The 27,940-nt window shown below is 40.5% G+C and overlaps 1 protein-coding gene and 1 pseudogene across 1 annotated transcript; both read left to right on the plus strand.

Moving 5' to 3' along the window:
* Positions 1-4,448: 4,448 nt before the first annotated feature.
* On the plus strand, positions 4,449-5,175 carry LOC129494789 (high mobility group protein B1-like; annotated as a pseudogene).
* Positions 5,176-13,374: 8,199 nt separating this feature from the next.
* On the plus strand, positions 13,375-27,883 carry LOC129494570 (protein FAM205A-like). Its single transcript, XM_055301498.1, has 2 exons — positions 13,375-13,425; positions 25,658-27,883. The coding sequence occupies exons 1-2, from the start codon at positions 13,375-13,377 to the stop codon at positions 27,881-27,883; spliced, it is 2,277 nt and encodes a 758-aa protein (XP_055157473.1).
* The last annotated feature ends 57 nt before the right edge of the window (positions 27,884-27,940 follow it).

The raw sequence follows: 27,940 nt of genomic DNA on the forward strand, positions 1-27,940 counted from the left end.
CCAGTGCTCCTGAGCCTCGTGCCGCGGCCCTCGGCGCTCTGCTGGCGACCTCGCGTGGGGAGGAGGCGCTGAGGCAGCGCAGGAGGGCGGCGGCAGGCTCCGACACCTGTGGGTCCGGGTGCCAGTGGGCACCGTCGACCAGTGTCCGGCTCTGCGGCGCCGGGTCTTCTCGGCAGTCGGGCTGCCAGCGGCAAGGTCAGTGCTGGCCCAGAGGAGGCGTCCCGGGAAGGGGCTCCGCGGCGGCGGCTCCCGGCTCCCGGCTCCCGGCTCCCGGCTCCCGGCTCCTGGCTCCTGGCAGCCGAGGCGACGCGTCCTGCCCCCCGCACCTGCCTGGGGAGGTGAGAATGACTCATCCAGGCGGCCTTGGCCGGAGCCTTTCCCTCCGTCGCCAGACCCTGCTGCAGCGTGAGGGCCTCCGGGCGGGCGACCCGCGCGTTAGGGCGCTCACCTTGGCAGTACCCCACTGCGGAGTGTCCAGATGAGCCTTCACAGAGTGCTCTGCTGGCCCAGCTGTTCCTGTGCGCTGTATTCTGAGGTTATTGGTCCTCCATCCCCAGCAGCAAAACGTACCTTGATATGCTCCACTCTTTGCTGCCCAGCCTCATCCTCAGACTACCCCCCAATTAGCAGTACTGAGGGCTGTAACGTGCATTATTACACCATACTAGGTGCTTTAAAGAAAGTGAGGGTAAGAAAAAGAATGTCAGAAGTCATGAATTCCCTAACAGCTAATTATAAAGCAGTAACTGAAGAAATACAAATGATATGCTGAGGGTTTTTATTTAAATTATTTTTTAGGGATACCTGGGTGGCTCAGTGGTTGAGAGTCTTGCCTTTGACTCAGGTCATGGTCCCTGGGTGCTAGGATCGAGTCCCACATCAGGCTCCTGCTTCTCCCTCTGCCTATGTCTCTGCATCTCTCTATGTGTCTCTCATGAATAAATAAATAAAATAATTTTTAAAAATAAATAAATTATTTTTAAATGTTTAGTATTTTATTTACATTTTTAATATATTTCATGTTTACAGATAAATTCACAAATACAGTTAGTTCACTTCATCCTGTGAGGGACACAAAGACAAACTTATTTTGTCCTTACCATCATGAAACTTAACAATAGAGAATAAAAAGTAGGTACACCTTTAAACAAAATGCCAGATACTAAACACTGTATATATGTTCAGTAATTTAAACTTCACAACATCAACATATAAGTACTGCATTTCATTGATTCGATTACAGAGATGCAGAAAGTGAGGCACAGAGAAGTTAACCTAAGATCACATAGCTAATACACAGAATCTAGGCATTTTTTATTCCAGAGGCCATTCTCCTAACCATTTGTTTCACTCTACTGCCTCCAGACCACCTTGAGGATATGCATCATCCTAAAGAAATAATTTTTTCAAGGTCATTAATTATGTAAATAATATTATTAAAAGATGTGTTATAAAATTCATGGTCCCATGTGAGGTATAATGTTTTGTTAATGAAGATTTAGGATAATGGTTATAAATTTGTTTGCTGTCATATCAGTGCACATAGAGATTCTTGGTACTGTCTATGTACCATCTCTCCCTGTCTTTATTTCAGAGGCACCATTGCTAGTTAATTTTACATCTCACACATGAGAAAAAGGTAATGATAGTATTATTACTCACAAGGCCATAACTTCTCAGAACCTGTCTTAAAATAATATAGGTCTTCTTGCCTCTCCAATTTCCTAATACCATTTATTTAATGCTAGTTATATGACTACTTATGACACCACATCATCCATCTTGCCACCTGTGGGTATTGGCTTTTAAAGCTCTCTCAAAACCTAAAATAAGATAAAAAAATAAAGGGTCTTTCGCTGGTTTTTACAGTGTTTTATTAACGATAAGCACAAATACGTATCTTACCAAATGTGAATGTCAAATGTGAATGGTAATTTGTTTTCTAGATTATTGAATTTACCTTGTGCAATTTTATAATGTAAATGTAAAACAACCTACCATCCAACCATGTTTTTCCTTGAATTCTCTAGGCTATACTCACTGCATTCCTTGACTGTGCCCCTGCCTTATTCATACTGCCACCAACAGGTAGAATAGGTGAAGGGCCATGGGTTGATGAAGAGAATGATCCTATGGCACAGGATTATCCACTCCTTCAACATGGCTTAAGAATGACCAGGGAACAACCTTTTATGATAAACACATTCAACAAACTCAGAATAGAAGGGAATTTCCCCAACCTAATTAAGTGCATCTATGAAAAACCCACCACCAATATCACACTTAATGGTAAAAGACTGAATACTTTCCACTTAGATCAAGAACAAGATAAGAATATTTGTTCTTGGGAGCCTGGGTGGCTCAGTAGTTTAAGTGCCTGCCTTCGGCCCAGGGTGTGATCCTGGAGTCCTGGAATCGAGTCCCGCATCGGGCTCCCTGCATGGAGCCTGCTTCCCCCTCTGCCTGTGTCTCTGCCTCTCTCTCTCTCTCTCTCTCTGTGTGTGTGTGTGTCTATCATGAATAAATAAATAAAATCCTTTTTTTAAAAAAAGAATATTTGTTCTCACCACTCTTATTCAACATTGAATGGGAGGTTCTAGCCAGGTCTGTTAGGCAACAAAAAGAAATAAAAGGCATACAAATTGGAAAGGAAATAAAACTAAAACTATAAACTTTGTTCACAGGAGACATGATCTTGTACATAACAAATTCTAAGAAATGCATTTAAAACCTATTAGAAATAATAAATTCAGCAAGCTTGCTATGAGATCACTATACAGAAATCAGTTGTATTTTTCTACACTTGCAATGAGCAATCCAAAAATGGAATTTTTAAAAATTCCATTCTTGGGAGTTCTTGGATGGCTCAGATGGTTAAGCATCTGCCTCTGGGTCAGGTCATGATTTCCGGGTCCTGGGATGGAGCCCCATGTAGTACTCCCTACTCTGTGGGGAGACTGCTTCTCCCTCTCCCTCTGCCTCTCTCCCTCTCCCTCTGCCTCTCTCCCTCTCCCTGCCTCTCTCTTTGTCTCTCAAAATAATAAATAAAAAATCTAAAAAAAAAAAAGAATTCCATTCTCGGAGCACCTGGCTGGCTCAATGGGTAGAGCATGCTACTCTTGATCTCAGGGTTGTGAATTTGAGCCCAACTTTGGTGTAGAAATTACTTAAAAATAAAATGTTAAAAAAAATAAATTAAAAAATTCCATTCTTAATAGTATCAGAATAAAATAGTAAATTTAACAAAAGAAGTATAAAATTTATACTCTGAAAACAATGAAAAAGTATTGAAAGAGATTAAGATCTAAGTAAAGATTTTTTTAAATCCCATGTTCGTGGATCAGAAGACACCATTATTAAGATGGCAGTATTCTTTAAAAAAAAAAAAAAAAAGAAGGCAGTATTCTCTAGACTGATCTACAGATTCAACACAAAATACCTACCAGAATCCCAACTGACTTCTTTTTGACAAACTGATTCTAAAATTCATATGGAATTACAAGGGATCTTGAATAACTAAAATAATCCTGAAAAAGAATAAAGTAGAAGGATTTATAATTCCTAATTTCAAAATTTACTATAAAGCAACAGTCAGTGTGTTACTGAATATGTCAATAAAGATAGACATATGTATCAATGAAACAGAATTGGGAGTCCAGAAATAAACCCATACATCTATGACCAACTGATTTTCAACAAGAGTGCCAAAACTATTCAATGGGATAAGAATAGTCTCTTCGGCAAATGCTGCTGGACAACTGGATATCCACATGCAAAACAGTGAAGTTACCTTACACTATATACAAAAATTAACTCAAAATGGACAAAGACCTAAACTTAAGAGCTAAAACTATAAGACTTTTAGAAGAAAACAAAGGGAAGGGATGCCTAGGTAACTCAGCGGTTAAGCATCTGCCTTGGATTCAGGGCATGATCCCAGGGTCCGGGATTGAGTTCCGCATCAGGCTCCCTGCTCAGCGGGGAGCCTGCTTCTCCCTCTGCTTATGTCTCTGCTTCTCTTTTTCTCTGTGTCTCTCACGAATAAATAAATAAAATCTTAAAAAGAAAACAAGGGAAAAATCTTCATGACAGACTTAGCAATGATTTCTTGGATATGATATTAAAGGCACAGGCAACAAAAGAAAAAAACAGATAAACTGGATTTCACCAAAATTTAAAACTTTTGTGCATCTAAGGACACTATCAAGATTGTGAAAATATAGCCCATGGAATGGGATAAAAATATTTAAAATTATATATCTGATAAGGAATTTGCATCTAGAATATATAAAGAACCGCTACAACTTAATAACAAAAAGATAACCATATTCTAAAATGGGTGATATAGCCATTACAGTACATTAAGCTCCATAGAGACAGCGCCAGGGCAAGTAAGACCCAGACAGGCACTGGGCGACTCTGTGTCTTGCTGAGGAAAATAATTAAACATGGGCAAAGGAGATCCTAAGAAGCCGAGAAGCAAAATATCATCATATGCATTTTGTGCAAACTTGCCGAGAGGAACACAAGAAGAAGCACCCAGATGCTCCAGTCAACTTCTCAGAGTTTTCTAAGAAGTGCTCAGAAAGGTGGAAGACCATGTCTACTAAAGAGAAAGGAAAATTTGAAGACTTGACTAAGGTGGACAAGGCCCATTATGAAAGAGAAATGAAACTTCCCCCCCTAAAGGGGAAACAAAAAAGAAGTTTAAGGATCCCAATGTACCCAAGAGGCCTCCCTTGGCCTTTTTCTTGTTTTGTTCTGAGTATTGCCCAAAAATCAAAGGAGAACATCCCGGCCTATCCATTGGTGATGTTGCAAAGAAACTGGGAGAGATGTGGAATAACACTGCTGCAGATGACAAGCAGCCTTATGAAAAGAAGGCTGCTAAGCTGAAGGAAAAATATGAAAAGGACATTGCTGCATACTGAGCTAAAGGAAAGCCTGATGCGGCAAAAAAAGGGGGGGGGTGTTGTCAAGGCTGAAAAGAGCAAGAAAAAGAAGGAAGAGAAGGAAGACGGTGAGGATGAAGAGGATGAGGAGGAGGAAGAAGATGAAGAAGAAGATGATGATGATGAATAAGTTGGTTCTAGCGCAGTTTTTTTTCTTGTCTATAAAGCATTTAACCCACCCACCCCCGTACACAACTCACTCCTTTTAAAGAAAAAATTGAAATGTAAGGCTGTGTAAGATTTGTTTTTAAACTGTACAGTATCTTTTTTTTTGTATAGTTAACACACTACTGAATGTGTCTTTAGATAGCCCTGTCCTAGTGGTATTTTCAATAGCCACTAACCTTGCCTGGTCTAGTATGGGGGTTGTAAATTGGCATAGAAATTTAAAGCAGGTCCTTGTTGGTGCACAGCACAAATTAGTCATATATGGGGATCGGGTAATTTTTCATCTTCAGTTGTCTCTGATGCAGCTTCTATGAAATAATTGTTGTTCTGTTAACTGAATACCATTCTAATTGCAAAAAAAAAGTTGCAGCTGTTTTGTTGACATTCTGAATGCTTCTAAGTAAATATAATTTTTTTAATTTAAAAAATAAATAAATAAAATGGGTGATGAATCTGATTTCCTCTCTGTGACACCTTTCACTGGCAGAGTCTCTTTTTAACCAAAATTTAGTCAGGCTCCTCTGAACTCTCTTCTCAACCAAGCCCTGACTTTTTGGCTTCTGCGTTCATCCCTACATTGTCCAATTTTAGCAAGAATCCTACTGAGTCAGTTTAACCAGAATCCCCCATCCTTGATATCTACTCACCCTCCATATCTGATTGGGTTCCTCATTTTCCACCATCCCGCAGGTAACGGCTGATCTCCCTGGACTGCCTTCAGCAAGAATCCTGTTAGGTTGTTTTTCTTGATTACTGCCTTAGTTTTCTTTTAATTTTCCATCCACTAACCCTGCCCCCTACTCCTTAGGTATAAATTCCCACTTTTCTTTGTTATATTTGAGGTTGAGCCCAGTAACTCTCCTCTACTGCAAAACCCCATTGTAGTGGTCCCTATACCTATTGTAATAGTCACCCTGAGAAAAGTCTGCCTTATTCTTTAACAAGTATCATGAACAATTTTTCTCTTTAACATCACACCTACTGAGTTCCTACTGAGGGACAGTAAGAACAAGCTGCAGGCAGTTTCAAGATTATGTCATTCCAGTTTAGCAACCCCAGAGGAAAGATAAAATATCTCTCTCAGCATCCATATTTTAAAAAATCTAAGGGTAGCTCAGTTGGTTAAGGTCAGACTCTTGGTTTCGGCTCAGGTCATGATCTCATTTGTCTGTGCTCAGCAGAAAGTCTACTTGAAGATTCTGTCCCTCTGCCCCTCCCCCTACTCATGCGGATTCTCTCTCTCAAATAAGTATATAAATAAATATTTTTAAAAATCTAAGAGAGGGGCGCCTGGGTGGCTCAGTGGTTGAGGGTCTGCCTTCAGCTCATGGCGTGATCCCGGAGTCCCAGGATCCAGTCCCACATCAGGCTCCCTGCATGGAGCCTGCTTCTCCCTCTGCTTGTGTCTCTGCCCCTCTCTCTCCATGTCTCTCATGAATAAAGAAATAAAATCTTTAAAAAAAAATCTAAGAGATTTCTCACAGAAGCTATGTGAAGGATGCATTTTCTAAGCTTAGGAAAATTTTATCTAGAGATGCATACTAATGCCATATATTATGGCTTCGAACTATGTATGATGTCTTTCCCCAGCACTAAAATGTATATTTTGCTTTAGTACTTAAAAGGGTCTACAAATAGCCAATCCTTACTGACCAAGGAAAAGTGTGAAAGGTGCCTAGTTCAACTGTAAATGGCATTCTGGTCATCTCTTCCATCTTAAAGCATTTCTAGGAAGGTTCTTAGAACCTTAGAAATTGTTAACCAGACTTGATACATACAGTAAAATAATGGAACCATTCAGGCTGCATGCTAACAAGCTGCTGAATTTCAAAGGAAATAGATCTTGGCCTCCTCTTCCACTTCTGTCTTCATACTCCATACCTTACCCTTTTTCTTTCTTCTTTATTTTTTATTTACATTTTGTTAGTTAACATATAGTGCAAAATCGGTTTCTGGAGTAGAATTCAGTGATTAATCACTTACATACAACACTCAGTGCTCATCATAACAAATTCTGTCCTTAAGACCCATCATCCACCCACCTCCCTCCATCTCCTACTGCTTTTTTCTGAACTAACTCTGGCCTCTTAACAGATTTAGAATATGCTGAGTCCAGAGTTCTGGTGGCCTGCTGCCTTTAAATTTTTTAATTTTAATAAACTTTATTTCTTAGAGCCATTTGGTTCACAGAAAATGAGCGCAAAGTACAAAGATTTCCCATATATCACCGCCCCTGCAACACACAGAGACGGCCTCCTCCATTTTCTCCTATGATAGTGGCACATTTGTTACAACTGATGAACCTACATCAGTTTGTCATCAGAGTCCACATTTTACATAAAGATCTTGGTATTGTATGTTCAATAGGTTTGGGCAAATGTATAATGATGTGTATATATCATTATAGTGTCACACAGAATATTTTCACTGCTCTAAAAATCCTCCATGCTCTGCGTATTGATTCCTCCCTCCCCCCATCCCTTACAACAACTGATCTTTCTACTGTCTCCATAGTTTTACCTTTTTCTGGAATGTCATATAGTTAGAATCATATAGTATGTAGCCTTTTCAGATTGGCTTCTTTCACTTAGTGATATGCATTTGTGTTTCTTCCATATCTTTTCCTTTTGGAATTCAGTAAGTTATGGCTTCCCCACTAAAAAGTTACACTTTGATTCAATACCTCGTGGTATATCAAAAAGGTATTCATCTGGGATACGTTCTAAAGGATTTGTTCTTTGCTCCAGCTTTCCCTAGGGTATTTTTGGCAGGGAGTCTTTATAGGACATCCATTTGAGTTGATGTTAATATATGTCACTACTTGGAATGTAGTTCTTGATTGGCAAGCTGAACTTACTCCAAATTCCTCTTCTGTAACCCAGTTTATGTTTGGAAAATAGATCATTTTTAGATGGCTCACTCCTAGGGCATGGTATATGCATAGTCCCTGAGATACAGTGTGAGAGGTGTAAGAGTGGGACAAGTCAGTGAAAGGACAGGATTTATTCATGTTGAATCAGGGATCTATTAGAATTCTGATTGCAGGAAGTCTGAAGACCATTTGAGAAGGCCATATGAGAAGAGGAGTTTTGGATGAAGTTAATAAATGTCAAAGTAAAACAGAAAAGCTAACTCATTTTCAAGACAGTAAGTTTATTTTGAGACAAGGTTTGAGGTTTTGTAGTGGGCAATCAAATAGAAAGGCCTCAGTGTCAGCCTTCTTAGCATTTAAGATACTGTTATACAGTCCATTCACATTTATTGTTATTATTGATATGGTCGGATTTATGTCTGCCATTTTGATTTTTGTTTTCTATACGTTTCGTGTCTTTTTTTGTTCTTTTCCTCCTTACTGCCTTCTTTTACATTAAGTGATTATAGTGTATCATTTAAAAAAAAAGATCTCAGTTATCTATTCATGAGAGACACAGAGAGAGAGGCAGAGACATAGGCAGAGGGATAAGGAGGCTCCCCGCAGGGAGCCCAATGTGGGACTCGATCCCAGGACCCTGGGATCATGACCTGACTCAAAGGCAGATACTCAACCACTAAGCCTCCAGGTTGCCCCTATAGTGTACTTTGTAATAAAGTTTTTTTCCATATGCTTAATTGTTTCCTCAAGACAAATTTCTAGAAATGGAATTATTGAGTCAAAAAATGGTATATTTTTAAGCCTTTGATATCTATAGCCAAATTTCTCTCCAGAACAGTTGCTACAGTTTACAGTCCCATCAACAAGGCCTTTATGGGTTGTTGGCTGATCCTAGTTATCAGGATCATCTCTTGTAGAGTTTTAACTTAATTCATTATAATTGCCTCTTATAAAATATAGGTCCTGAAATTTGAGCTAAAATCTAGTAAATTAAAGCTGAGAATTTAATGTGCAGAACTGAGGATCAGATGGGTGCCTGAGTCATTCAGTTAGTTAAGTATCTGCCTTTGGCTCAGGTCATGATCCTAGGGTCCTAGGATTGAATCCTGAGTTGGGCTCCCTGCTCCACGGGGAACCTGCTTCTCTTTCTCCCTCTGCTTGCCACTACCTTTGCTTGTTCTCTCTCTCTCTCTCTCTCTCTTTCTCTGTCAAATAAATAAGTAAAATCTTAAAAAAAAAAGAACTGGATATCAGCTAAGAAATTAGCTTTCTTGTATTTAATACGTGGGGTTATTTAATGGTAATTAATTTTCATAATAAAATCTTGATACTAGAAGTATTAAAGAATGCATAATAAAATTGAGATAAAGCTTTTTATCTCAATTCCTAGCATGTCTCAATCTCAGAATGAGAATGAGAACAAGGGCCTAATGATCTGTTGGACTACATCCTCAGCCAAACTTAACATTAGAGATACATATCAGAAATGCTTTCTTTAAATAAAGCAAGTCATTCTGAGTTTGAGCCCTAGGTTCAGGTCTAAATTCTTAACACCCCAAGCTGGCTGCTTCGCCTATAGTATGTACTATCAAGTTCTTTCTTTTTCTTGTAGTGATGGGATAATTTTGTATCTTGATAGTGTGGTGGTTACATAAATCTACACACGTGATAAAGTGGCTTAGAATCATACACATATTGTGTCAATGTTAATTTCCAGTTTTGATATCTTACTATAATTATATAAAACATAGCCTTTGAGAGAAATTGGGTAAGAGTACATGTACCTTTACACTATCTCTCCAATTACCCATGAGTCAATAATTATTTCACAATAGAAAATTTAGGGGTGCCTAGGTGGCTCAGTTAATGAAGTGTCTACCTTGGGCTCAGGTCATGATCCCAGGGTCCTGGGATCCACCCTGCATCAGGCTCCTTGATCAGCTGAGAGTGTTTCTCCCTTTCCCTCTGCCCCTCCCCCTCACTCGTGTGTATTCTCTCTCTCAAATAAACGAATAAAATCTTTTTTAAAAGAAAATAAATAAAATAAAATTTAAAAAGAAAAAAATTTTTGATCTCCAAAAACCTTTTAAATTTATGTGTTGCATAGATATACATTCACATGGATTCAAAAATCTTGCTCTCTTCTTTCTCTCCACCCAACCTGTTATCACTACCCCATTTCTATTGCTTCCCTTTTCTTCTATCTCCTTCTAATGTGTTTTATATAAATACATGCAAATATGTATATATACTCTTATTTATCCACCTTTCCCACAAAAATGGTATGTGTTAGTCTGAGTCCTCAGAAAAGCTGTTGCCAAGACAGAATTAAGTGTAAGAATAATTCCTAGAGGTATCCCTGGGGGGCTCAGCGGTTTAGCGCCTGCCTTCACCCCAGGGCATGATCTTGGAGCCCCGGGATCCAGTCCCGCATCAGGCTCCTTGCAGGAACCTGCTTCTCCCTCTGCCTGTATCTCTGCCCCCCGCCCTTTGTCTATCATGAATAAATAAATAAAATCTTTAGAAAAAAAAAAGAATAATTCCTAGAGTTGTAATTATTGGGCCAAGGGAAAATGTATTTGCAATTTATAACAAATATTTCTAAAATTGTTCTCTTTAGGGATTGCACAATTTTGCACTCCCATCAGCAAAATATGACATTGTCAGTTTCTTCTTACTTTGCCAAAAGAACGTGCTGTCAAACTTTTGAGTTTTCACAATCTACTGCGTTATGATTTTAATTTACATTTATCTTATCATGAGTAAGTTTGAATGTCTTTTAAGATTTTATGTGTTTATCAATGAGAGACACAGAGAGAGAGGCAGAGGAAAAAGCAGGCCCCATGCAGGGAGCCCAACGCAGGACTGGATCCTGGGTCTCCAAGATCATGCCGGGGCGAAAGGCAGGCGCCAAACCACTGAGCCACCCAGAGATCTCCATCTTTTCATCTGTTTAAGAGTCATTAGTATTTATTTTTCTATGGACTGTTTACTTCCTTTACAATTATTTCTACTGGCTTATTAGGTACTTTTTACATATAAGAAGGGGTTAGCCTTTGTCTGTAAAAAAGATTTGCAATTGTCTTCAAGTTGTAATTTGTCTTTTGGCTTTTTTATGGTGCATTCTGCCATTCAAAAGATATTCTATGCAGAATAAATTAATCATTTATTTAATGGCTTCATAGTTAACTAGGAAGGTTTTCCTCTCTCCAAAGTTCTAAAAGAATTATCCCATGCATTCTTCTGGTACTTTAATGTATAAACTTTTTAGGTATGATTTTTAAAATTAAATCTGTTGATTTGAAATTTACCTAAGTGTATAGTACAAAATATGAATTCACCGATCTTCCTTGAAAAAAACTATCCAATTGTCCTAAAGCCATTTATTTAAAAGATACATGTTTAGGGGTGCCTGACTGGCTCAACTGGAAGAGCAAGCAACTCTTGCTCAGGTTAGTGAATTTAAGCCCCTCATTGGGAGTAGAGATTGCTAAAAAAAAATAATAATGATGATGATAAACTTTTAAAAAATTAAAAGATACATGTTTATTCTAATGATATGGAATGTCACCTCTATCATATTCTACTATGTATTTGTTCTATTTCTGGACATTTTCATCAGTTCCATTTATCTGTCTATCCACAAGTACCATAATGTTTTAATAATTAAGGCTACATGGTTTTTTATTATTTGATATCACTAATCTCAGGGCTATCACAGTTCTTCCTTTTGAGAGTTTTACTATTTTTGCTTACTTCCCACTATAAATTTAGAAATCAGCCTACTTGTCCCCAGTTAAACCTATTGGTATTTTTATTGAGATCACATTAACGTAGGAGTGCCTGAGTGGCTGGCTTATTTGGTTAATCGTGGGACTCTTGGTTTGGCTCAGGTCATGATTTCTTGGTGATGAGATCAAGCTCCCTGTGAGGCTCAGAGAGTTTGCTTGGGATTCTCTCTCTCCCTCTGCCCCTCCCTGCCGGCTCTCTCTCAATTTGAGAGAGAGCACGTGGGAGCATGGGGGGAGGGGCAGAGGGAGAGAATCTCAACAGACTCTCTGCTGAGCAGGGAGCCCAGTAGGGGCTCCATCCCAGGACCCATGAAATCATGACCTGAGCTGAAATCACGAGTCCCACCCTTAACTGACTGAGCCACCCACGTGCCCCAATAAATAAACCATTTTTTAAAAGATTTTATTTATTTATTCATGAGAGACACAGAGAGAGAGAGGCAGAGACACAGGCAGAAAGAGAAGCAGGCTCCAAGCAGGGAGCCCGATGTGGGACTCGATCCCAGGACTCCAGGATCACACCCTGATCCAAAGGCAGACGCTCAACCACTGAGCCACCCAGGCGTCCCAATAAATCTTAAAAATAAAAAAAAAAAATGAAAGAAAGAAAGAAAGGAAGAAAGAAAGAAAGAAAGAAAGAAAGAAAGAAAGAAAGAAAGAGAAAGAAAGAAAGAAAGAAAGAAAGAAAGAAAGAAAGAAAGAAAGAAAGAAAGAAAGAAAGAAAGAAATCACAATAATTTATAAATTAACTTAGGAAGATTTTTTAGTGTTCCTATCCCTAAGAACATGGTACATTTTTCTATTTGTTTAAGACTGAATTTATACTTTTGAAAATGTTTTAACATTTTTCTCAAAAAATTTTTGCCTGTTTTATTCCTAAGTATTTATTATTTTGTGTTGCTTTTGGAAAGGGGGGATTTTCTTTTCCAATATATCTTTTTTTTTCCCCAATATATCTTCTGATTGTACATTTGTATATACAAAGGCTTTTGAATTCAGCCTATTAATTTTTGTATTCAGCCACCTTACTGAATTCTTTCTTTCCATTTCTCTCCCTGCCCCCTCAGTAGTAATAGTAATAGTAGTGGTAGTAGTAGTAGTAGTAAGTTTTGAGTTGATTATCTTCAGCTTTTCAGGCATACAATCATATCACTTTCCAATGATAGCAGTTTACTTTCAAATTCCTAATTTTTTTTAAAGATTTTATTTATTTATTCATTATAGACATAGAGGCAGAGACACAGGCAGAGGGAGAAGCAGGCTCCATGCAGGGAGCCCGACAGGGAACTCGATCCCAGGTCTCCAGGATCGCGCCCTGGGCCAAAGTCAGGTGCTAAACTGCTGAGCCACCCAGGGATCCCTTCTTCTTCCTAATTTTTTATGCTTTCAATTTATTTCTATTTTCTAATTGTGTTAGCCACTGTATCCTCTACCAAGTGAAGATAATAAGAAGCCAGGTAAGCAGGTATTCAGAAGTGCCAGGAGAGAATGAGGATGCATCTTAGATTGGTATTTGTCATATTTTTTTCCATTGTAGCTATCAGTTGTGACAGGCACTGTGTTAAACTCTTATTTTACAAAATTCCCTATAATGCTACAAGCACTTTATGATGTTTATACTACCACCATCCCCATTTCACAGGTAAAGGATCTTTTTTTTTAAGATTTCATTTATTTATTCATAGAGACAGAAAGAGAGAGAGGCAGAGACACAGACAGAGGGAGAAGCAGGCATCATACAGAGAGCCCAACGTGGGACTTGATCCAGGGTCTCCAGGATCACGCCCCGGGCTGCAGGCAGCGCTAAACCGCTGCGCCACCGGGGCTGCCCTACAGATAAAAGATCTTAAACAAGGAAAAGTAAAAAACTTACCCAGATCACAAAGAAAGTGGCAAAACTGAGATTTAGATCCAGGTCTGTGTAATTCCAAAAAAAACTACTCTTAATTGCTAGGCTAATTGTGTATACCTGAGAATAGCATAAAGAAGTCTTTGCTATAACTTCTGGCCATAAGGAATCTGACTTGCTGAAGACCCCTACCTCTGAGCTATGATCTGTAGTTTGGCATCCATACTCATTTATTGATGTGGTTGTATAAGCTCCCTAGGGTGTCCTTGAATAGATTACTAATTGCCATAGCCTCTGAAATGAAATAAACTTTTGTGTATAGTTTTATTTTGTATTTTATAAGTGATGTTTGATAAGATAATGCAGTGTGCATAAGCAAAGACACAGGCTCATGTATGCCTGCCATTTCTTGATGCCCCATTCATATGGAGCACTTGCAATGTCCCCATAAACACAGAATTCTGGTGGACCCATGATGTTGGGAATTGTTCAAGACCCAAAGTAAGTATAAGGTAAGCATATTATGAAAGTCACTGACTTCCATAGTGTGTTGCTAGATGTACACATATCAAGAAGTAAAATAAAACTAGAGTTAATTTTGTGCAGTGTTTCTATGTTTTGCTAAGAATGAAATACATATGCATGAGTTAGCTACAAAATATGAATTAAGTAATGTTGGTGATCCTACCTAAGGGTTAAATGATCTGATATTTGCATTTAAAGCTGGCATTGTACAATACAAAGATTAACAGTAAAATTCAGGGTTATTATTTAAAGTTTTAAATGTTTCTTTACTTAGAATAACATTAGACAAGGCAAAAAAAAACAGGACAAGTCAGGAGAGGGGGGAAGTGGAGAATATAGTAAAAGGAAAAAGCTTTATATTTTAGTACCTTTTTTTTTTTAAGATTCTATTTATTTTTTCATGAAAGACAGAGAGGCAGAGACACAGGCAGAGGGAGAAGCAGGCTCCATGCAGGGAGCCCGACATAACTTGATCCGGAACGCCAGCATCAGGCCCTGGACCAAAGGCAGGCGCTAAAGCGCTGAGCCACCCAGGGATCCCCTATTTTAGTATCTTTAAAGACAATTTTTCCTACTCTTTGAACATAGGGCCAGCATTTTCATTTTACTCTGGATTGTACAAATTATGTAACCAGCCATTTTTTTTAAAGATTTTATTTATTTGAGAGAGAGAGTGGGGGTGGTGAGGGAACAGCATAGGAAGAGGGACAGACTCCCTGCTGAGCATAGAGCCTCATGCAGGCCCCCGATCCCACGACTCCCAGACCATGACCTGAGCAAAAATCAAGAGTTGGATGCCCAACCGACTGAGCCATCCAAGTGCTCCTGTAACCAGGTATTTTTTAACAAGCCTTCTAGTGATTCTGAAATAAGGGCGAGATTGAAAGCCACAGAAGCAAACGATCTTTTAAAGTTCTCGGCACTGAGGCCTCAGGACCAAGAGCATTGGGTGGGCCGATGCTGCCCTCTAGTGTCTCTGGCTGCCATCTAGTAATACTCACTACATTTCTGCATCATAGTAACCTGCTGTGTGAGGGCTTGTGGTCTTGCTGCCTGTTACCACCCCGCAGAGATTTCCAGGAAAATCTTAGCTCTTGAGCATTAATAAAAATGCTCATGTATAATGCTGTGTCAACACACAAAAATCTGAGAAGAAAACTAATTGAAAAGAAAATAAGAAACAATTCCAATCACAATAGCATGAAAAAGGAATACTTAGGAATAACTTAACCAAGGAAACAGAGTTATTTCATAAGTAGGGAATCTTATTTTGTCACACGAAAAGGCTAGAGATCTATTGCCACAGGTAGGAGATAGGGGGTGAGTGAAATGGGTGAAGAGAATCAAAAGGTACAAACTTCCAGTTATAAAATATGTCATGGTGATAGAATGTATAGCATGGTGACTATAGTTAACAATACTGTGTTGCATAGTTGAAAGTTGCTCAGAATATATCTTAAAATCCTCATCACAAGAAAAAAGTTTTTGCAACTTTGTTAGGTGATGGATGGTAGCTGGAGTTGTGGTGGTGATATTTTTGCAATATATACAAATACTGAATCATGTTGTGTACCTAAAACTAATATAATGTTATATGTCAATTGTACCTCAATTTTTTAAAGATGATAAATTTTATGTTTCTAAACATAATTTAAAATTTAGAATTTTTAATGTTGGGCTTCTGGGTGGTTAAGCGTCTGCTTTCAGCTCAGGTCATGATCCTAGAGTCCTGGGATGAGTCCCGTGTCAGGCTCCCTGCTCAGTGAAGATTCTGCTTCTCCCTTTTCCTCTACCCCTCCTCCTGCTCGTTCTCTCTCTCTCTCTCTCTAATAAATAAGTAATATCTTTTTTAAAAAATTTAATGTTGCTGATAAATAGCAGCAACCATGTTTCTCTGTCCCCAGTACCTAATATAATGCTTGGCAAATTTTAGGAATTAGGTAATATTTTCTGAGAATAAAACACAGCAGAACTTCATTAGGTTTGTTTGGAGGGACAAATTTACATTAGTGGCGTGTCTTTGAGGATTTTCTTTAAGGGGCTCTGATATGACCCATAGTACACATGAGTCAGCAACTGTGAAGAGTTTCCCGAAGAAACTCTACTATTATAGTAATTGTGGCACTATAGCACAATCATGGAAGCAGAATCTGGCTTTGGCAAGTTTTCTGGAAACAAATAAATTTGAATTTATAGTTGTGCAGCACTCCAGAATCCACACAGGCTTTTCAGGTACTTCATCTCCTTTGTTTGAGTACCAAATCAGTAAATAAACCTGTAGGAAAGGCCTACTCTGCAAAAATACATAAAATTATCTTTGGCTCTAACTCCTGAATCTGGAGACAGAGGAACAAGAGTGAATGAGTTGCTGCAGAGAAGTTGGGAGCAGATGGTTTTAATGGCTTAGTAGGATGGCAGTGGCTGTGGGTTATCTGTAAGGTAAAGAGTGCACTGGTTGGAGCAGGTGCAAAGTTTGCACAATCTGATGGTTTTCTTGTGGGCAGGAGGTTAGACTAATGGGAGACTGAGAACTGTTTCAGCAGTAAAAAGGCAGCAGCAGCTGCAGGAAGCAGAGCTGGTTGGGGAAGAGATACAATATTCTGTTCACTCTCTCTTCATCCCATTGGTGAGGAAGGGAGAGTCCTAGGGTTCTGAAGGTGACTGAACTCACAACACTACACACTGGACCTATGAGATTGACAGCAGTTTACTAATCACATATATTCCCAGCCTAGGGAAGGAGGACACCAAACACCATGCAACATCACACTGCTCTCAGGAGTGGAGAGAACAAACAGGGCCTTTAGGAGGCAGGCTTTGTAATAACAAGACGATGGGGTGACGGTTGGTTCTCATGGGAAGATGTGATTGGCAAATAATTCCACAGGCTGCAGGGGCATGAAGCCCATTAGGCTGAGGGAGAGTCAGGTACAGCCAGTCCAGCTGATAGGGATATTAGCAAAGTAGGGGGCCTTTCCTGCTGGGTGAGGGGCATTTCTGGCAAGAGTTGAACTCATAGTTATAACTTTGGAATCCCATAAGGCTCAAAGATGTCAAGGCAACACATTAAATTTTAGGCCTCCTAATAAATATATAGCAATAATAAAAGATTAAGGGTGCCTGAGTGGCTCAGTTGGTTAAGTGTTTGCCTTTGGCTCAGGTCATGATCCCAGGGTCCTGGGATTGAGCCCTGCATCAGGCTTTCTACTCATCACCCTGCTTCTCCCTCCTCCTCTGTCCCACCCTCTGCTCATGCACTCTGTCTCTCTCTCTCTCTCTCTCTCAAATAATAAAATCTTTAAAAATAATAATAATAAAAGATTAAGCTACTTTGTAGGTTTCCTGACACAAGCTGCTTTTTATTTGTATATTCACGATATTTTATTTGTATTAAATTATCATTTGTTGCTCTTTGGTAGAAAAAGTCTTGTTCTTGAATTATGGAAATTTTAAGTTCAAGAAAGTTATTGAAGGAGCTCAAATCCATCCCATGTTTAGGGAGGAATGTTCCTAAATCATCTTTTTTTTAAATATTTTATTTATTTATTCATGAGAGACACAGAGAGAGAGAGAGAGGCAGAGACACAGGCAGAGGGAGAAGCAGGCTCCACGCAGGGAGCCTGACGTGGGACTCGATCCCAGGTCTCCAGGATCACACCCTGGACCGAAGGTGGCGCTAAACTGCTGAGCCACCGGGGCTGCCCTTCCTAAATCATCTTAAATGTAAAGATCTATTTTGGTTTGAAGACATAATAATAAGGTCTCTAAAAAATAACGTAGTATTTTGTTTCTTTGTCTTAAATAATTTCCCAAATATTCTTTTTTTTTAAGATTTTATGTACTTATTCATGAGAGACACACAAAGAGAGATAGAGACATAGGCAGAGGGAGAAGCAGGTTCCCTGTGGGGAACCAATGTGGGACTCAATCCCAAGGACCCCGGGGATCACAACCTGAGCCAAAGGCAGATGCTCAACCACTGAGCCACCCAGGCATCCCAATTCCCCAAATATTCTTAGACCTAGGGGGAAAAGCCTTCATGCTAATGGGTTTTTTGGTAACAGCCTTATCGAGACGTAATTCACACATCATACAATTGGCCAACTTAAAGTGTAAAATTCAGTGTTTTTTAAAATATATTCAAAACGACAAATACCCACCATTTGCTTCAACGTGGATGGAACTGGAGGGTATTATGCTGAGTGAAGTAAGTCAATCAGAGAAGGACAAACAGTGTATGTTCTCATTCATTTGGGGAATATGAATAATAGTGAAAGGGAATATAAGGGAAGGGAGAAGAAGTGTGTGGGAAATATCAGAAAGGGAGACAGAACATAAAGACTCGTAACTCTGGGAAACGAACTAGGGGTGGTGGAAGGGGAGGAGGGCGGGGGGTGGGGGTGAATGGGTGACGGGCACTGAGGGGGACACTTGACGGGATGACCACTGGGTGTTATTCTGTATGTTGGTAAATTGAACACCAATAAAAATTAATTTATTAAAAAAAAGAAAGGAAAAAGAAAAAATAAAATATATTCAGAGTTAGGCAACCATCACTACTCTCAATTTAAGAATACTTTCATCACCCCAGAAGAAACCCCATATCCTTTAACCATCCCCCTCAATCTTTCCATATACTACAACCCTAGGCATTCACTAATCTACTCTGTCTCTATAGATTTGCCTACTCTGGACATTTCATGCAAATAGAATCATAAAACATTGGTCTTTTGATACTGGCTTCTTTCACTAGCAGAATATTTTAAAGTTTCACCCATGTTGTAGCACATATCAATATTTCCTTTATTATTATGGCTGAATAATATTCTATTATATGGATATACCACATTTGTTCATCCATTCTTCTATTTATAGGCATTTGGGTTGTTTCTGCCTTTTGGCTGTTATGAGTTACAGTTATGAACATTCATGTGCAAAGTTTTTTGTGGACACTGGGCTTGTCTCTTTACAATTCATACTCACTGATATGGGCCCTCGTGGGTCCCAATCAAAAGTCTATGGTGTGGGATCCCTGGGTGGCGCAGTGGTTTAGCGCCTGCCTTTGGCCCAGGGCGTGATCCTGGAGATCCAGGATCGAGTCCCACGTCGGGCTCCCGGTGCATGGAGCCTGCTTCTCCCTCTGCCTATGTCTCTGCCTCTCTCCCTCTCTCTCTCTCTGTGACTATCATAAATAAATAAAAATTAAAAAAATTTAAAAAAAAAAGTCTATGGTGTTTACCAGAGCCTCTCCTCTTATCAGGCCCTGACTCCAATTCTTGTTCCCTCTATCCTATAAATCTGTGAAATTTTCTGCTCAGCTTTTCAGCCTTTTGGCTCTTGTCATTCACAATAGCCTTAAGTTTTGGAAAAGACAGCACTAACTGTCACACTCACCTCTGAAAACTTTTCTTCTCACCTGAGTCTTGGCCTCATAATTCCTCACTGCTTTAGTATTACCTTCAAACAGATTTTTTAAAGTTTTCATTTAAATTCTAGTTAGTTAACATACAGTGTTAGATTAGTTTCAGGTATACAATATAGTGATTCAACACTTCCATACAACACCTGGTGCTCAGCACATGTACTCCTTAATCCCCATTGCCTATTTAACCCATCCCACCACCCACCTCCCCTCTGGTAACCCTCAGTTTGTTCTCTATAGTTAAGAGCCTATTTCTTGGTTTGCCTCTCTCTCTCTCTTTTTTCCTCTATGCTTGTTTTGTTTCTTAAATTCCACACATGAATGAAATCATATGGTATTTGTCTTTCTCTGACTTATTTCACTTAGCATAATATGCTGTAGCTTCATCCATGTTATTTACAAATATTTTCTCACAGTTTGTGCTTTCATGGATCATGCCTCAAACAAAATTTTTAAAAATTTGGGGATCCCTGGGTGGCGCAGCGGTTTGGCGCCTGCCTTTGGCCCAGGGAGCAATCCTAGAGACCCGGGATCGAGTCCCACGTCGGGCTCCCGGTGCATGGAGCCTGCTTCTCCCTCTGCCTGTGTCTCTGCCTCTCTCTCTCTCTCTCTCTCTCTCTGTGTGTGTGTGTGTGTGACTATCATAAATAAATAAATAAAAATTTTAAAAAAGATTTTAAAAATTTTTTTTAATTTGTCAACCTTTTCTAGTAGCTCTCAGCAGAAGAGATGGTCTCAATAAACAATCTGTCATTGGATTGGCAGCTCCCTCCCTAATTGTTTACCTTGACATCCTTTTTGAAACTATAGAAGTGGCATATTCAGAAAAATGGAAAATAACATACTTATCAACTTTACTTCTCTAACAATCACTGCCAACAGTGTGGGCTCTTGGGATCCCTGGGTGCCTCAGTGGTTTAGCATCTGCCTTTTGCCCAGGGCGCGATCCTGGAGTCCCAGGATCGAGTCCCACGTCAGGCTCCCGGCATGGGCCTGCTTCTCCCTCCTCCTGTGTCTCTGCCTCTCTCTGTGTGTCTATCATAAATAAACAAGTCTTTTTAAAAAAAACAGTATGGGCTCTTTCTTTCTGGTCTTTTTTCTTATGGGTACATTTTTACACAGCTATACTTGTGATACTCAAATAATTGGTTTTTCAAGCATGTCACCAGACATGCTTGGTTTTTCACCTAACCTTATCTCGTCAGTGCTCTACCTAACTACTTCTCATTGTAAATATCATTTTTCCCAAAAGGTATTAAATACCAGTTTTTCATTCTCTAGATAAGACCTACAGCTCTGTCTTACACCCCAGTGAACCACCTAGCCTATGCAGAAGAAACTAATGATGGATGGAAAATAGAGTAGCCTGCTCTGCTCATCCTGTTGGTCATGGCTCACCAAGTTTGACCAGTGTAGCTGTGGAGCCAAGATGCCAGGTATGAGGGGGCAAGAATAGGAGGTCTGATCAGAATTAATAATACCTTAGCTATGGAGACCTCACATTCAGCCTATTTTAGCTTCTTCCTGCCCTCTCACTCTGCTATGAGTCCTCGAAGTCTGTCAGTTATCAGCTCTTTGCTCTAATTCCTCCTCTGCTTCAGTGTGCTCAGTACACCCACCCTACTCTTCAGCATCCATCCAGCAATAGTACTAGCTTCTGCCTAAGCCTGCTATTTAGGAGATGGCCTGTCTCCTCTGCCCCTGTGTTAAAGTTTTCCTATCAAGTTGTACTTAAGGCATGTCTTCTTGTTCAACACCTGTCTGACTGGTGGAGGAGGCGATTATGAGTAGTATGTTATGGATATATATATATATATAAAATCAAAAAAATTTTAAAGAAAGAAAGAGGGGAGAGAGAAAAAAAGAAATAAGGACACTTTGACATTTGATATCCCTTCCTCCATCTACTAGGAATGGTCTATGCCAAAGATTACCTGATTTGGGCAGGACATGTTTAGAGAAGTGGCTCTCAACCTTTTTTTCTGCCCCAATACATTTGACAAATGATTTTCAAATGTTCAGTATGCTCCAGTGCACAATTTCTAGCATAGATGCTGTAACTCTACCCCTTTCTCTCCCATACAGCCAAGAACATCTGAAGGGAAGTGACTAAAAGTAGCATATTATAGAGATAAATTTAAATCATCTTTATTTTTCATTGGATGAAACAGTCACAGATTTTGGCATATTATTTGGTGAAAAATCACCAAGGTTGAAAAACACTGCTTTGGAGAAAAGTAGTTATTCTTCTTATGAGAAAACAATTACTAAGAATCTTCTGATGAACAGCACAGATCTGTGTTGCAACTCAATTTATGGTTGGTCATAAGCAAGCTAATTTTGTGATAGATTTTACCTTGAACATAAATTAAACTTCCAGCTCCATGATTAAGCATTATGCCTTTCTCACTCTAATAAAGCAGGTAGTTTATTGGTTCTTCAAAATCCCAAGCCTGTTTATTATCCAGTGAAGTCATATAATTCTCAGAATCAGGAATCTGACTGTACTTTTGCTCTCCACTGACTGCCCAAAGGCCCAGTATTGTCTCCAGCCCCTAATCTTGGGTACTTTTGCCAGCTTAGAATTAAGGTTGTTTGAGAGAAACAGGGAAAGAGCAAGGAGGGTACAAGCCATCTCCCAAAGGAGAAGGGGCAATTATTTATTAGGCATCTCTACTGGACCCATACCGCAATACAAATTCCTTGCCCAAACTTAAGATGAGCTGTAAATATAAAAAGACATCCTAGGATACTCGAGGGATTTTCTCTGAGAAATGAGAATGATGGCTAATGTCATGAGTCCTTCCCAAATCCCAGGTGGTTAAATCAATTTGTGGCCTTCATATTTCCAAGGGATAGATGCAGATGACTAGGAATGGCTAAACAGCCTAAAAATCTTTCGGCAGTTATCTAGAGAGTTAATAGCAAAAAGCCAATGTCAACTTTAGGGTTTAGTTTGGTTGTAAATAATCCTCCCAAATGGACACTCTAGAGGGGTTTTACCCCTTGTGGTTCAAAATTCAGCTTTTCCCATTCTGTATTAAATTGTGTCCCTTTTTCAGTATAAAAACTGGTGCTAACCTAAAGGTGTTTTACAGTTTACTACTTTGTAGTAATGCAATGCCATATAGGATTAAAATGTTTATAAAAGATTTATAATTTTTGATAAAAGAAAACTTAAAAGTTTTATAGCATTTGTACCTAAGATAAAAAATCTTTGAGGGTAAGGTGTATATCTGCACAAGGGCTTGAGGAAAATGTGCAATACAAATGAGAGAATATATTGTTACTGAAACTGTTTCTTACAGGTACCTTTTAACTACCATGCTGTTGGAAGCCAGATTTTTAGATGGTAAATATCTTAGACTAGCAGACGTCTGTTGCAACTATCCAACTCAGCCATTGTACTGAGAAACCAACCATAGACAAATGGACATGACTATGTTCCAATAAAACTTTATTTACAAAATAGACAGCTTGATATCCAAATTGTACATTTTCATGAAGCATGCCTTTATTATAGGTAATTGTCATGTTAAAGTGTGACTTAAAAATCTAAGTGTTCAATACAAATTTGTGTAAGTAAAGCACATAATTTTTCACCCTACACACACCAAAAAGAGTAGATCTACCATATTCATTGATGTAGTTAGTGGTCATTTTTTTCCCCTGTGATGGTTGTGACAACCAGAAGTCAGCTAAAACACAGCTTTTTGTTGGAGGACCTGCAGCAATGTTCCTGGTTTGCACAGAGGTGTCTATTATGTGGAAATACAGAGAGTAAGGAGAGAGGTGCTCCAGAACTAGGGCATGGGGCAGGGTTCAAAGTAGGGGGGTTCCTCCCCCTACTTTCCCACAGCCCAAGTTTGTTGTTCTGATCCTGGATTTGTGGGGCAGTTTTTTGAGGGTTTTTTTTTTTTTAGTATTTTATTTATTTATTCATGAGAGACACAGAGAGAGAGAGGCAGAGACATAGGCAGAGGTAGAAGCAAGATCCATGCAGGAAGCCCGATGCAGAACTCAATCCTGGGACTCCGGGATTATGCCCTGAGCTGAAGGCAGACACTTAACCACTGAGTCACCCAGGCATCCCTGTAGGGCAAGTGTTTTGGGGACTTTCATCTACTTATTGTCCAGGTGAGATTTTCTTCTATATTTATTAAATTGAAAGATAGGAAAAGATGAAAAGCAAATATAAGGTGGTACATTACAGAGCCGGCCCAACGGTCACTTAGCCATGCAGGACATCTCTGGACAGGGAATACAGAAACAGTGTACCCTGTAACAATCTATTGGAGAACAGAGAGAGATTTCATCTGCCTGTCTGGTACCCAGCCTCCTAAGATGGTCCTTAACAATTCCACCATATGGGATCCCTGGTGGCTCAGCAGTTTAGTACCTGCCTTTGGCCCAGGGCATGATCCTGGAGTCCTGGGATCAAGTCCCGCATCAGGCTCCCGGCATGGAGCCTGCTTCTCCCTCCTCCTGTGTCTCTGCCTCTCTCTCTCTCTGTGTGTCTATCATGAATAAATAAATAAACAAATCTTAAAAAAAAACAATTCCACCATATATGAAATTTATATATATATATATATATATATATTTGTGTGTTCCTCATACTTTTTTTTTACAAAAATGAGAGGACAATTTATACACTTATTTCACTTATATGCAAGAGCACAGATATTGATCTCATCCTTTTAATGGTTGCATAGTATTCCATTATGTGGCTAAATCGTAATTTAATTAACCAGCCTCATGGTTACATTGTTTTCATGTTCTTTTACTATTACAAATAATGATGCAGTAAACATCTTTGCACATAAGTCTTTGTGGGTTTATCTATTAGATAAATTTGTAGAATAGGAAATTTTAGGTCAAGGGCTATGCGCATTTTACATTTCCTATCCCTAATTACACTCCAGAAGTTTGTTCTTTCTTATGTTCCAACCAGAAGTCTGTAATAAAGCTTTTTCTCCACATCTTTCCTAATGCATTCTATAATCAAACTTTTTTTTCATTCTGAGAAAGATTTTCTTCTAGAAAATCACCTCAAAACAAGGAAAACAGAGTTGAAAACTATCTTGGGGCTCCTGGGTGGCTCAGTGGTTGACTGTCTCTTTCGGCTCAGGATGTGATCCCAAACCAGGGACTGAGTCCTGCATCAGGCTCCCTGTGAGGAGTTCTGGGATTGAGTCCCACATCGGGCTCCTTGTGGGGAGCCTGCTTCTCCCTCTGTCTATGTCTCTGCCTCTCTCTGTGTCTCTCATGAATAAATATATAAAATCTAGAAGGAAAAGAAAAGAAGAAAGAAGAAAAGAAAGAAAGAAAGAAAGAAAGAAGAAAGAAAGAAAGAAAGAAAGAAAGAAAGAAAGAAAGAAAGAAAGAAAGAAAGAAAGACTGCATCTTAGGTGAAACTAAGAATACCCAGAACTACAGTACATGACAATGAAAGGTAGTTGGGAAAAATGGAAGTGCTCTGGCTCAGAAAATATAGTTCAGCCCAGGAGATTCCAGGGTTCCTTTGAGAGTTTATGGATGCCATCAACCATCCAACCATTGTCCATTCTTCTCCATCATCCTCAAATGCTGATATTTTATCCTAGATGTGTCAACTGAGGATCACAAGAGGGCAGCACTAGATATAAACATCACAGGGACACCTAGGTGACTCAGTTGGTTAAGCATCTGTCTTCAGTTCAGGTCAAGATCTCAGAGTACTGGGATCAAGCCCCACATTGGGCTCCTGCTCAGTGGGGAGCCTGTGCTCTCTCTCTCTCTCTCTCTCTCTCTCTCTCTCTCTCTCTCAAATAAATCAATAAAAAACTTTAAATTAAAAAAATATATATGTATAAAATATATATATGTATAAAAAATATATATATGTAAACATTACATTTGCACTTCTTATTCATGGGTTGAAGAGCTAGAACCAAGTTCTCACTTCCGGTCTCTTTAATTGGAACACAAATTCTTCCTCAAAAGACCCCTGGCAAATTTCCTCAAATACCTTATTAATCAGACCTCATCCATATGTCCATCTTTAGATGCAAAGTAGTCTAGAAATTCTAACTCCAGCGGCAGTTGATTCACCATCGCTGGGGCCTGCCCCAGAAGATCCAGGAGTCCATCCAACTGCTCCTGTCCCCCACTGATCAGTCAACTCTGTCCTGGAGCAGCACAGCCTTAGCCAATGTGCATGCTCCCCAACCTACGGCCCTAGAGGCCACTGGGGCCGGTGACCCATTCTCTCCAATCACAGACCAAGTACCAGTCCCCATGCCACACTTGTTTGACCAGGCTAAGGCAATATTGCAGAGCCACATCAACTCCAAATGTGGGCAGATTCACCAGGGCAAGGTCCCTGCTTGTGTATGTAGCTCTTGGCAGTGCATAATTCCTGGGGGCCTGCAAGTGGCTCCCTTCACCTGCATCCCAGAAAGCAAGCCCTTGGACCTACAGGCTGCAACTGACCCTGCCCTACAACAGAAAGCTGGGGCCTGGATACCAACGGCCCTTGATCAACAGCAAAAAGCTCCACCAGATGCTGTCACTGAACACACTAAGCTGCCCCAAGCCCTGTCCGAGGGAGCCATTGAGAAACTGGAGACGACTCTGAGGCACAAGTACCTTGCCTTCTTGTCAGGGCTGCCTGCTCTTTATTATGTGGCTCTCTCTAGGGCCATGGCACCGGCAATCTCTACCCAAGCTGTAATCACAGGAACGGTGCCTGGACCTGGCGAATTCCCTACTGAACCTCTGACTCAGATGATCTCATCTGAAGAGCAGTGCCTGAGTCCTGGGCCATGCTTTCAAGATGCCAACAAGACTTGTGCAGACGCTGCAGAGGAGCTCCAGGTGGAAGAACAGGTGGAACAAATGATCGAGGCGATGCCTCTAGAAAGCCAGGCAGAGGCCTCTGAGCTCTACACACTCAAAAAACCCATCTTAGCCAAACTAAATTTCCATCTAAGAAAGAAGATCCTAGAGATACAACTGGGAATTCCCATAAAGGCAAGGGAGTCCAGAGAACAAACTGGGGCAACCCCAGACAACACATCCACACAGGAGTCTCTCAGGAGTCTAAACAATCAAGGAAAAACACTGCTCCAGGATCTCCCCATCCCACCAGATGCTCCTCGTGCCCCAGATCCAGAATGGCTCCACCTGAAAGAACAGCTGGCCATTGAGTTAAAGGCAGTGCAGCAGAACCAGAAGCAGCCTAGTTCAAGAGCAGTACCTCATGGCTCTGCCCACTGGGCCTCCAAGATCTCACCGCCCAGCGGAGACATGAAGGAGGCCCAGGTGCTCTGTGTTCACCTGGAAGCCACTGCGAACAGCCCCAGCCTGGAGGAGCCCTGGAGCCCTGAGCCCCAAAGCCCTGGCAAGAGCAAGGACTCAGCCCAGGTCCCCATGCTGGCAGAAAAGAGAGAGGACCCAGGGAAACCCAAATTGGCAGGAGACCATGGGGAAGGGGATGCAGGGTTTGCATGCTCCTTTACAAGAGAAATAAGCGACCCCGATAAAGCCCAGAGGCCAAAAGGGATACTTCTGAATAGGGCACCCCGCAGCCCCCAGCGACACAGCCATAGCTTTCAACTTGCTGCTCCCTTTGAAGACAATACCCAGCATCACCCTCAGATTAAGCTTCCAGAGCCATCTCCAGGAATCCCTGGGGTGAAAGTATCTGAGAAGAATGACCTGCACGACAGTCAAACCAAGCTCAGTGTCATCCTCAAGCCAGCAAGGATTCCTAAGAATACCCAGCCTATGGTGCCCCAGGCATCAAAGGGCCAGCCTTTCCTGGGCCAACTCATTCAGGCTAGGCCTTTGCAGGGCCAAACTTTGAAAGGTCAGGTTTTGCAGGGACAGGAGATGCCAGTCCATACTCACAAGAGGCCCAGCCTTCCAGAAGCAGGCTTGAGAAGTGGGATGAAATCCTTCCTGTACTGTTTTAACTCCAAGATGAAAGGCAAAGGGCATAAGGAATCCATGTTCTCTAGAGCTGGGAAGGTGGCCAACCCCAGAAAAGAAAATGTACAAAAGATCCTGGCTCCTGCCAAAAGTCCGGTGGGGCAAAACAACACTCAGAAGACAAGAGGGGACTCCAAGGCCCAATCTTCCCTCACCGAGAAGCAGGTGGGCCTGGCTTTCTTGGATGGACCCCATTCCCCAGACAGTAAGCTCTGGCACCGCTCCCATTCTTACCAACTCCATTCTGCCTCGGTCCTGGGCCACCCTCGCCACTGCCCTCAGCACTGTCCTCAAGTGGCTTGTGTTACCCAACCAGAGAATGCACCCTAGATCTCAGCTCTCACCTTAGAGGGAAACGTTGGTCTGCCCAAGAAGACTCAATAAAAT

The sequence above is a fragment of the Nyctereutes procyonoides genome, unplaced genomic scaffold, assembly GCF_905146905.1.
Source record: "Nyctereutes procyonoides isolate TBG_1078 unplaced genomic scaffold, NYPRO_anot_genome, whole genome shotgun sequence".
Classification (NCBI taxonomy): domain Eukaryota; kingdom Metazoa; phylum Chordata; class Mammalia; order Carnivora; family Canidae; genus Nyctereutes; species Nyctereutes procyonoides.